We start from the raw sequence: 11,491 nt of genomic DNA on the forward strand, positions 1-11,491 counted from the left end.
GTGTTGCCTCTGTCTGTGGGTGGGTGGGGGCTGCTCTGGTGATTCAGACGTGAGACACATAAACACCCTGAAACAATAAAAGCGGCCCATGTCGACGCTGGGAAAACAAACTAGACCGCTAGCGCGCCGCTCAGGCGCAAACACACACACACACACACACATACACATAACCCTTTTGAGTCGTAGCACACAGCTTGGCTGGCTGGGTACTGGTATCGGGAATGCCACGAGTCGGCGGCCGACGGTGAGGGGCGAGAGTGTCTGTTCTGTCTGCGGCGTCTGCGATGTATAAATACATGGGCAGACGCTTGCAGACGTCGAGACAACTTAGACAAACAAGGCCCGCGGGAGAAGGGGGCTGGAGAAGGGGAGTACGGTTTAAGAGGCTAACAGACAGCTAACTGCGTGAGCGCACGCACACACACACACACACACACACACACACACACACACACACACACAGACACACACACACACACACACACACACACACACACACACAAACACACAAACACGCCATGCCAGACAGCTACCGCAGCCAGCCAGGTTAGGTCTGGTCCTGCTGTCATGCACAACCACAGGCAGACCTGGTGAGAGGGGAACAGCCACCAGAGGTGCGTCTCCCTCGTGGTGGTGTAGGCTTGGCAAAAGGCGATGTACATGTACGGTGTAATGAGACTAAACAGTTTAGGGGAAGCACGTGTCATTTGTGTGCAAATAGGGACCTTACGCATGTTTTGGAGCAGAGGCACAAGGCAAGACAGTCTGTCTGTTGATGTGTGTGTGTGTGTGTGTGTGTGTGTGTGTCAGAGAATCCATGTGCGTGTGTGGGCTCTCTCGTATTTGCAGTGTGCGGCGCGCGCGCGCTCGCAGCAGCTGCAGAGCCTCTCACCCTGGGCAGGATTTACAGTGGCTCTGGCTCCCTGAAGTATTTATGAGCTCCTAGCAGAGCATGCTCCAAACACCCAGCCTTCCCGCACCCAGAGCTCCAGGCCCAACGCCCAGGCCAGAGACAACCTGCCCGCTGGTCCCCCTGGAGCCACAGCCAGAGCAGCCTCATCCCAACACCACAAACAATGGGGAAAGGGGCCAAGGCCCTGGTGATACTATCTGAATGCATGTGGATGTAAAGAGATTACTAATATAGGAATATGCTGTGGCATTGACAACTCTGTTTGTGCTGTACATTCATATGGATGCATATGTATACAGCAACAAAGGCCGTTATTTTTTGAAACAAAGACCAAAGATGAGCCACATAATTGAAGGCCTAGCACACTTTGGGCAGGCAAAAAGCACATGGAGGTAGGCTAGAGGATAAATAAATGGAAATGGATGGAAAACTAAAGAAAGCAAGTAAGTACGTAAGTAAGAAAGAAAGAAAGAAAGAAAGAAAGAAAGAAAGAAAGACAGAGAAAGGGCAAAGAGAGAGTTTTCCCTCTCTATATTGAGCTGCAGGGGTACGTCTGGCGTGGAGCAGAACGGAGAGTGCGGATCGGCCAAAGTAGGGGCAGATTCCCGAGTCGCAGGGGTAATTGACAGGTCCCATGACAGGCAGACGTCCGGAAGGCCGTCGTTTTATTCCGTCCCACACAAACGCAGGGTCAGCGCTGTGCAAGGCCACCATTGTTCTTGCGAGGTCTGCTTTAACGCCCCCCGCCCCTCACCACACACACACACACACACACACACACACACACACAGATACACACAGACACACACACACACAGACACATTCTGTGGCCAAGGCCAGGGGCTTGATAAAGCCTCCAGCTCACCAGTATTCGGGGGAAATGAATGGTGAAATGTGGAACATAGGCTCGGCTTTGACACTCATGGGGGACCCATTCAGACCACTCGATCATGCTCTGGTCTCGCAGCAGCTTTTCAGTCAGTTAGCTGTTAAATTGTGCTATAGGGCCTCTTTTGTATAGGCGACTCACCTGATATATGAAGTATAACTCCATGTAACGAGGAGTGTGAGGATGTGTTGGTGTGTGAGTATGTCTCTGTGTACATGTGTGTGTATATGTGTGTATGTTTACACATGTGTATGCTTGTGTGTGTGTGTGTTTTTATGGGTATATGTATGTGTGTGTGTGTGTGTGTGTGTGTGTTTGTGTGATGGTGATGATGATGATGATGATGGTGGTGGTTGTGGTGGTGGCTGTGGGCATTGGGCACTCACTTGCGCATGATGGATTTCCTGATGGCCAGGCCATCCTCCAGGTCTGCCTCGTTGGCCATGAACAGAAGCCTCTTCCCCGTACCGTCCACCCCGACAAAATCCCTCTGCTCCCCTGTGTCAAACACAACACGGCACCCATAAGCGCCTTACTGCTGGAGCACAGAACACAGGTATTTAGATTGCCCAGCAGTCGGCTTCATTTGTAGAGAAAAGCCTTATAAACCTCTCCTTACTGTCCTCCATCGTTGTGATGGATCCTTATCCATGCTGTTTCTCAGGGCAGACCAGACCCTGGATCTATAAGTGCAAATATTTGGCTAAACTGTTTGGATCTGCATGCTAGGTGTCACAATGACTACAGCATGAGTCAAATTCAGGTGTAATGGAGTTTCAGATAGACTTCAACCAGAGGCATTCCTTCTGTCTGTCTGTCTGTCTGTTTCTCCAATGAGATATGAAGGCCTGGAGATGGTGGTGGTTTGAATATCGGAGGAAGAGGATCTACCTGCTTTCTTCTTGCCCTTCTGGCCAGGGACGGTCTCTGTGAATTCGTTAACTTTGCTCATCAGCATGGCGAGAGTGGCGTTGTGGGCGCGGAACAGGTCGACCACCTCGTGCAGGGCCACGTCGGTGATCAGGTCGCAGCTCACCACCAGGATGTCAGTCTGCAAAAACAGGCAGTCCTATGACCCATCGTAACAGATCACACTAAAAAGCTAAATAATAACCAACTACACCATTACATAAAAACAAAAACAAACACACAAAAAAACCCACAAGAGGAGTTCACTCACTAAAACAACTTTCAAACCTATGTTTTTGACAAACTATACAATGTTCATTTAAAAAGAACTGGTGGTTGTGAAATCCTCATTGACTCTATGCGCTTTGGATTTCATCTGAAAAGCTTGTCTTTGTTTCTTCCCAGAAGACAGAGGGGGAATGTTGAAATTTTGAACGCGGTACTGTAGGCGCCAATTACACCTGCCTATATGTATATCTTATATAGCAAAGTAAACACACATAGTATTTTCCTCCATTACAATACTACAGTACAGGGCCAACCTAAATACCTAAATCACCAACACACTCTTGTGTTCACTTTCAGATAGGCCTACTTTTTTTCAACTAGATAACACTCCAAACAGCTTACAGAAATCAGAGCTAATTGATACATATAGGAATGTGGAACTCTCTTTGCATTTCCGGCCCTAAAACACAGCAGAAAAGACAAGCCGAGACGCACCTAAACAAAGGCAATAGAGCGTCGCTTGAAGCTCTGCTTTGAAAAACCAAACAGATGTAGCAACAACATGATAGCAACAACATGATTCATGATGGGACTTCAAAAATGCCATGGGAGTTGGGGGGGGGGGGGAAACAAGTTTACATTTTCGGGTCTATAAACCGCTAAACACATGCTAAACAACGCCAAAACACACACACGTTGCAGAGGAAAGGGCGGCATGTACAAACAATGGGAACAGCTGTGGTCCCAGGACGCAAGAGTTGATGTACTGGAACAGTCCGGGGTCTTTTGCTATCAACTAAACAATATAGCTTACATCTTCCAAACAAGCTACAGCGCAATTCCGCACTTGGCTCACTACTCTCCTCCATTTTGCTGTCATGGGGGTTTAAACTCGCTGCTTTATATGGTAGAAATGGAGACACGCAGGATTCCTGACGAGTCTGTGGCCCATCTCTGCATGCAGAATATGTGGACATGATGCATACGGGCCCCTGCCGCTGCACGATGAGACATCAGTGTGTGTGTGTGTGTGTGTGAGAGAAAACTGTATTTCTCTTGACGACAGTCACAACACACCCTGGGTTTACAACATGGCTGCGTAGCTGACGTGAGACTGTGTGTGTATGGTGGTGGGGGGGGGGGTTAACCGAGGGCCCTCTTTGATAAACACTGCTGCTCTCCTGACTGCAAACCCCACGTGTGTGTGTGTGTGTGTGGCGGTATAGATGGAGGTGAATGGTTGTGTGAGTGTGTGGTGTGTATGTGTCCATGTCTGCATGTGCGTGTATGTGTCTGTGTGTGTACATCGGGGGGGGGTGGGGGTGCGGTGATAAATCCTGCTTGCGTTCGCCATTGTTTCTGTTTGAGTTGTCTGGTTCCCATCTGGTCTGCCCATCTCGGGCCTGTGGATAAATAAACAGGGGAGCAGGAGCGGGTCGTGGGCCCGTAAAAGCGTGCCTGGCTCTGGGAGAGCTGCATGCCTCATTGGGGAGGCCTGGGGAGAGAGGCCCCACCGTGACGCTCCGCTCCTCCATGCTCCACTATGCTCCGCACAGCTCAGCTCAACTCAGTGACTGGGCTGCTGGCCCAAGAGCAGCTCTTAAGCCCTCCGTCTCTCTCTCCCTCACACACACACACACACACACCACAGACACACACACTAACTTACACATGGTGAACAGATAGCATGGACAGACACCATGTGTGTGTGTATGTTAGCGTGTGTGTGTGTGTGTGTGTGTGTGTGTGTGTGTGTGTGTGTGTGTGTGTCTGGGCCTGTCTACTCCATGCTACTGAGGAGCAGCCGACTCCTACCAGCGTGAACCCAGATTACTGGCCCCATTGTGATACATTAAGCCAGTCTGAAAAAGGTTGATTTTGATAAATGAAGGAGCAGGAGAAATGTGCGTGTGAAAAGTGGAGAGCTGCTCTACATTTGTTTCTCTACTGAGGCAGACAGGACATTTCTTGGCTCCATCTTTTTCTTTTTTTTTTGTTGCTTTTTCTTGTTTGGTCCAAGTAATGTGAAGCTATTGACACAATCATTCTAAGAGCATGGGGAGGGGCGGGGGGGCTTCAACATACAGACCTCACACTTCTCACCTCCTGCCATGAGATCTCATTTAAGGGAGACACTGTCCAGCTAAATGTCACACAATGTCAACCCAAAGTCTCCAAGTCTGTGCCCATCTGCAGTAAACGGATACACAGTCATAACTCTGAACAGTTCAACTTTCATAGCCGCGCTGCTATTTTTATGTGGACCCAACAAGTGGCCATAGGCCTATCTCTCTCTCTCTCTCTCTCTCTCTCTCTCTGACTGTCACCGCTGGGAGAGGGCTGGTGCTTCTGCCCCCCCCCCATCACCCCCAACAGCCTGTGGGCTCCCTGTGACGCTGGAGTGGGCGTCAGCGGGGGGTGGTGGGAAATCATCTGACGGGCCTGATCTGCGCTGCCTTCCTGCCTAGGGCCTGGCTTGCTGGCTGGCTGAGTGGGTGGGAGGGTGGGTTGGAGGGTGAGGTCAGGCCACCCACAGACTGCAGTGGTTCTGCCTGGCCGCCCCCCCCGCCTCTGCAGCCCGCCAGGTGAGACCACCCAGGAGGAGAGGAGACAGGGGGGAAGCGAGGAGGGAGGGAGGGTGTAAGAGGATGGGAGGGAGAGAGAGAGAGAGAAAGAGAGAGAGGGAAGGAAAGGGAAAAAAAGACAAAGAATTGATGAGGAAGAGGAAGAGAACGCTCCATGCTAGACACACACACACACACACACACACACACACACACACACACACACACACACAAAGTGACACGTGTGGCTTCTTGCACATTTTCTTTTACACACAAAAGCAACGTCTGCTATTCCTGACGTGTGATTTCAATAACTTCCCACCCTCCATTTTTTACTTAAGCAAATCTCTCAGTACAGACCACTGCTGAAAAATCACCATTATAGGAAAGAACATAAAAAGGGCCTACAATTAGCAGCACGCACACATGTTTTTCACTGGGTTCTGTAATCTCATAACCACAGCTTGGCTGCAAACACCATAACAAAAAAAGAAGCCTGCTCAGTCTTTCTCGGACAAAGAGGGACTCAGTTCTTTCTAAGGAGCCGAGTGGTTTAATGGGAGCAGGCTTTAGCTGGAGAGTCCTGACGCCCGTCAGATGCTCCTTTTATGACTTCTGCTGCTCTGGCTTCTACGGATCTGATGGTCTTGAGCAAGAGAGAGAGAGAGAGAGAGAGAGAGAGAGAGAGAGAGAAAAGAAGAGACAGAGAGAGAGAAAGATTGAGAGAGAGCGAGAGAGAGAGAGAAAGAGAGAGAGAGAAAAGAAGAGACAGAGAGAAAGATTGAGAGAGAGAGAGAGAGAGCGAGAGAGAGAGAGAAAGAGAGAGAGAGAAAGAGAGAGAGAAAAGAAGAGACAGAGAGAAAGAGAGAGAGACAGAGAGAGAGAGAGAGAGAGAGAGAGAGAGAGAGAGAGATAAAGCTGGGTGGTGGACAGGTGGGTACAGTAGATGGGGATTACGGGCCCCCACGGCCCCCACGGCCAGGGCCCATCTCTCATCGCGTAGCGGGCTGTTCGTGCACCGGGGGGCTCTGCAACTCAATGCTTTTAATCTCCCGTTTTCTCAGCGGGATTAGAGAACAAATGTAGCTATCTGCCGCAACTGTCGGCAAGCTCCGGCAGGCTTCCCTCCGTTCCCTCTGAGCTCACGGGCTCTCTGCTGTGTGTGTGCACCCATGTTTACTAAAGGGGAAGGTTAATCTCCACGCTATGCATTCATGAGGGCTTTTAATGTTCTTTCTTTCATTCGTTCGTTCGGTCTTTGAATGATTTGTCTTTATGTGCATAGTGACACATCGCAAAAGGATCTTTCTTTCCAATGGTTTGGGTGCTCCTGACTAAAATTAACGGGGGAAGGAATGAAAAAGAGAGAGAGAGAGAGAGAGAGAGAGAGAGAGAGAGAGAAGACACAGAAACCACATTACAGAACGGAGCATGCATTTTGACTTTACTTTGACCCTTAAAAAAAGACTGACCAGAGCCCAGATGTGATGACATCCCTTGAAAATGTTCCTGCACATGCGACTTAAAAGCACGCACACACGCGCACACACACACACACACACACAAAGAAATCTGGAGTAGGGATGGATTTTTGGGGGACGAGGTGGTCGACTCCCCCATACACAGGCCAGTGGTGAGCTCCTGCTGACATCATCTATTTGGAAACGGCTGGGGGAAAGCCACAGGACTGTGGCGATGGTGTGATGGCGTGATGGTGTGTATTTGTGTGTGTGTGTGTGTGTGTGTGTGTGTGTGTGTGTGTGTGTGTGTGTGTGTGTGTGTGTGTGTGTCTGTATGGAGCAGGGAGGGCCGCTGTGTTTTCAGCAGGTGAAATGAGGCACTTCGTGCGACCAGGTCGGGCCGGAGCGGACCGGGAGGCGCAGGAACGCAGGAACCCACGGATGAACGCTCGCCCAGCAGCCCACAGGATCTGCCGCCGCAGCTGCGCCGCCCCGCTGTGGCCCAGGGCGCCGGCTCCCGGTCTGACCGTGCCGAAGCCAGGTGAAGCGCCGGCCATCCGCCACTCTATGGGCCTATTCAGTGGGGCGCCACGCTCCACATACTGCAGTACACACGCACGCACACACACACACACACGTACGTACACACGCACACACACACACACACACACACACACACCCCCGCACGTACACACGCACACACACATCCGCACACACATACTCTCCATCTGCCTGTCACATGCTCACATGTGCACACACACTCCCTCTCCTGTTCCTGGCCTTCCCTGTCCTTCAACCCTCACACATGCCTAGCCATATACACCCTCACACTCACATCTTTCCTCCCTCTCTTTCTCTCTTAAACACACACACACACACACACACACAAACTAACACACATGGGCACATACTATCCTGGTTCACACAGTGACGCTCTGTGAGGCCATTTGTTAGTTTTTTCCAGGCTGTCAAATTATCAGTCATCCAGAGAGCCTTTAGCTGACTCTGTGCCCCGCTGAAATGCCAGAGTCGTAAATCATGCCCCACTCATCGGGCCAGACACGCCAGCTATTCAGCAGAGATGCCACGGAAATGCATCCTCAACCCCCCCCCCCCCAATACTATGGCAAGCAAATGACCAAAACATGTTCTGGTGCCAGTTGACAAGACCTTGCTATTAAGGATTTGAACATAAGGTTCACATAAGTGAGGGGATGACCTGTACCTCACCTCCAACCATACACTGAAAAAAAAATGATTCTTAGTTGAGTAGGACAGTCTTATTGTTGACAATGTAATTTAAAGTGATTTCAATAACTGATAAAAACATTTTTAAAAGAGGTGAAAATGATGAGCTACTCCCCTGACCGTGGGACTAAGGAGCACTTGGAATGACTGCTGATTGGCTACTCCCCTGGCCGTGGGACTAAGGAGCACTTGGAATGACTGCTGATTGGCTACTCCCCTGACCGTGGGACTAAGGAGCACTTGGAATGACTGCTGATTGGCTACTCCCCTGGCCGTGGGACTAAGGAGCACTTGGAATGACTGCTGATTGGCTACTCCCCTGGCCGTGGGACTAAGGAGCCCTTGTAATGACTGCTGATTGGCTACTCCCCTGGCCGTGGGACTAAGGAGCCCTTGTAATGACTGCTGATTGGCTACTCCCCTGACTGTGGGACTAAGGAGCACTTGTAATGACAGCTGATTGGTATTCTACGATTCCCAGGCCACCACCAGAGGACCCGGGCCTGTCTCCCACTAACAGGTGTGCAGAGCTCCCAGTCACTCCGAGGCAACTGCTGCGTATGGCGTTGGTTACAGACAAATGGCAATTTCACGCCGGAGCGCTCCATTAGCTGGCCGAGTAAACAGCTGGGGAGCATCCAAAATAAGCAGGCTCTATGTGGCCTCCTTCACTCTCCACTTGGGAGAGTACTTCACCAACCTGCAACTCTGCCACTGTGGGTTTTCACAATGAGGAAAATACAAACGCTCACGCTCTTAGCAAAGCCCAACACTGCAGAATCAGTTTGACAAACTTAAATAGGACATCTAAACACTCAGTGTCTGTTCTTGCAATAACACTGGGTTATACCAGGTGAGTCCAATCCTTGTGTAATTGCTGGTAGAAATCCATTGACTACTTTACCAACGGACCAGCAGTTAAAACTTGGTGGTTTTGCTGGGAACTGTGTTGCTGTGCTCACCTTAATCTTCTGCTGGATGTGTCTGAGGGCGTCGGCTGTGCCCATGTCTGCCTCCTCTTGGATGCACACCACATCCAGCTTCAGTTTCACGTCCAGCTTCAGCACCTCCTTTTGCACCTCCTTTGTGGTGATGACTATGACCTCTGTGAGAGGACACACAAGCATGACATTTTGGCATGACAAAATTTAAGAATTCACCAATAATAATCATTTTTTTTAAAAAACAGGAAAAGGAATTAGTGCCATGAACGCTCACCAATTCACATCTATGTGTATAACAATGTCCTACAGACATTCTCAATTGGGTCTTTGTGAATTTGTAAGCGGTTGGATATTTTTTTTTTCAATCCAGCAGTGGGGAAGAGAGAGAGGGAGCCAAACAGGAAAGACTCGTCCCAAGACCCTGATTAAGCAGGCAAGTTTGCAAGAAAACGTTTATGTAGTTACTGTAGTTTGTGCTAGGACTTGTAAAAGCTAATTGCAGGGCCTTGCTGGCAGGCTGGCTGGCTGTGAACAGTGTGTTGAGAGAGCCTACTATAAAAAAGCCATAGTGTCAGGCAGCTATACTGGTGGAGGCCTGAGCACATATCAGCCTGCCTTTGCGATCTAATGGCACAGACAGCTCCGCTAAGCGCAGGACCTATGACAAAGAGAAGCCGTTTAATTGTGCACACTATTATAGTGCATTACTAGATGTGCAGTATAAACAAAAAAAAGTATATCCAGCAGAGCTTCTTTCCATGACTTCAGAATAATTTAGAGCTTTAAGGAGACAGCGCCATAAGGAGACATAATGGCTGTTCCCTATTTACGGACTTAACACCTCACAGATTAAACCGGCTAATTTCCACATCGTCATTAACCTAAAATTCCTTTGAGCAAACTTATACTGTTATAGTACTGCAACCCCAAAACTGTGGTATAGCCTAGTAACTGAAGGAAATCTCGAAAAGCTTTTTGCTTTAGCAAGTAAGCTGACCGAATTAGCAACATTGGCATGATGATGAAGTTATTGTTTAGAAGTTATTCGTATAACTGTATAACCCAGTTGTGAGACCTTAAATGCTTAGAAATCCAGTGACACATCTGAAGGATAATAGTTGAGAATTGTTCTAGTGTCTCCTGTACATGATCTTTTTTTGAGGTGTTTTTTTTTTTCTCATGCATTTGTTGATCATTTTCAGGACATGTATACAAATACACTTAAGCAGATAAACAGTGTCTAGAGCACAGAGTAATATTGGGGGACACTATGTATCATGCTGTTAGAGTGACATCATCATAAGTCCAGAAGCATTCCCATTTTTTGTCATGTGAAATCTACTTTCAGTAGCTTTCTGCAGTCCTCTTCTGTCTCTCTTCGTATACACCATCCCAAAGAATCACTTTTGTAATAATAATAATAATAATAATAAACTTTATTTGTATAGAACCTTTCATGCAAGACAATGCAGTTCAACCTGCTTGTAGACATACTTCACATTGTCATTAGGATTAACTAAGGTTCAGAATAGTTTTGGATTGGATTTCATGGAACCTCATTTTACGTTTAACTTGCTAAACGGAGAGTGAGTCTATATACAGACCAAAATACAATGCTAACTTAATTAGTGTAAAGAATGACCCCTATGTATATTTATTTATCCTAAGACTCTGAAATGCAATTAACTAAAGAAAACCGTGAAGTAGGAATGAAAAATTGCCCAGAAAATTGCACAGTATTCTTCACAGTAGTACAGTTCATGCCAAATGTACAGGAGCACTGGTCTGTTTCCGCTGTTCTTTCAGAACTGCATCCTAAGAAACTAGGGTCATGTTTTATTCGTCACTTTTGTTTCACCTTCAAATCCAACTCTCTCTAGTAGGTTCAGCGGGTACCAAATAAGAGGTTTGTTCCCAACTGGCAGCAGTGGTTTCGGTGTGTTGTAGGTGAGATCCATCATGCGGGACCCACCACCAGCGGCCATCAACACCGCTTGCAATTCCATTTTGCATCTAAACAGATGAGGGGAAATTAAGGTATTAACACGCTGTCGTTCAGATGTGCCACATTTAGTCGGCTGACTAAATCACATAAACGTCTGCCATAAGTAAACACTCAAAAAGTATCAGCTACAATGACAATTTCCAGACTGATAAAGTTTAAGCATATGTTATCAAGTACAGTTTGTAACGTTACGTGTGTACCCACTGGCTGTCAAACAAGCTAGCCAGGTGGCTTCATTGATACAGTGACCAATGTACTGCCGACGGACTTCTTCCAGTTTGGTTAAGTTCATAATGCAGCGGTGTTAGACACGTGCTATGTTTACGTTACA

General features: G+C 48.2%; 1 protein-coding gene across 1 annotated transcript in view; it reads right to left on the reverse strand.

Moving 5' to 3' along the window:
* eif2b3 (eukaryotic translation initiation factor 2B, subunit 3 gamma) overlaps nucleotides 1–11,161 on the reverse strand; it is a 27,489-nt gene extending 16,328 nt beyond the window's left edge. The window contains exons 1-4 of the mRNA XM_031563136.2: nucleotides 11,014–11,161; nucleotides 9,174–9,316; nucleotides 2,694–2,853; nucleotides 2,189–2,300 (exon numbers count right to left, since the gene is read on the reverse strand). Coding sequence (XP_031418996.1) covers nucleotides 2,189–2,300; nucleotides 2,694–2,853; nucleotides 9,174–9,316; nucleotides 11,014–11,161 — 563 coding nt within the window. The remainder of the gene's footprint in view (nucleotides 1–2,188; nucleotides 2,301–2,693; nucleotides 2,854–9,173; nucleotides 9,317–11,013) is intronic.
* Between the last annotated feature and the right edge of the window lie 330 nt (nucleotides 11,162–11,491).

This window comes from Clupea harengus, chromosome 25, assembly GCF_900700415.2.
Source record: "Clupea harengus chromosome 25, Ch_v2.0.2, whole genome shotgun sequence".
Lineage (NCBI taxonomy): Eukaryota > Metazoa > Chordata > Actinopteri > Clupeiformes > Clupeidae > Clupea > Clupea harengus.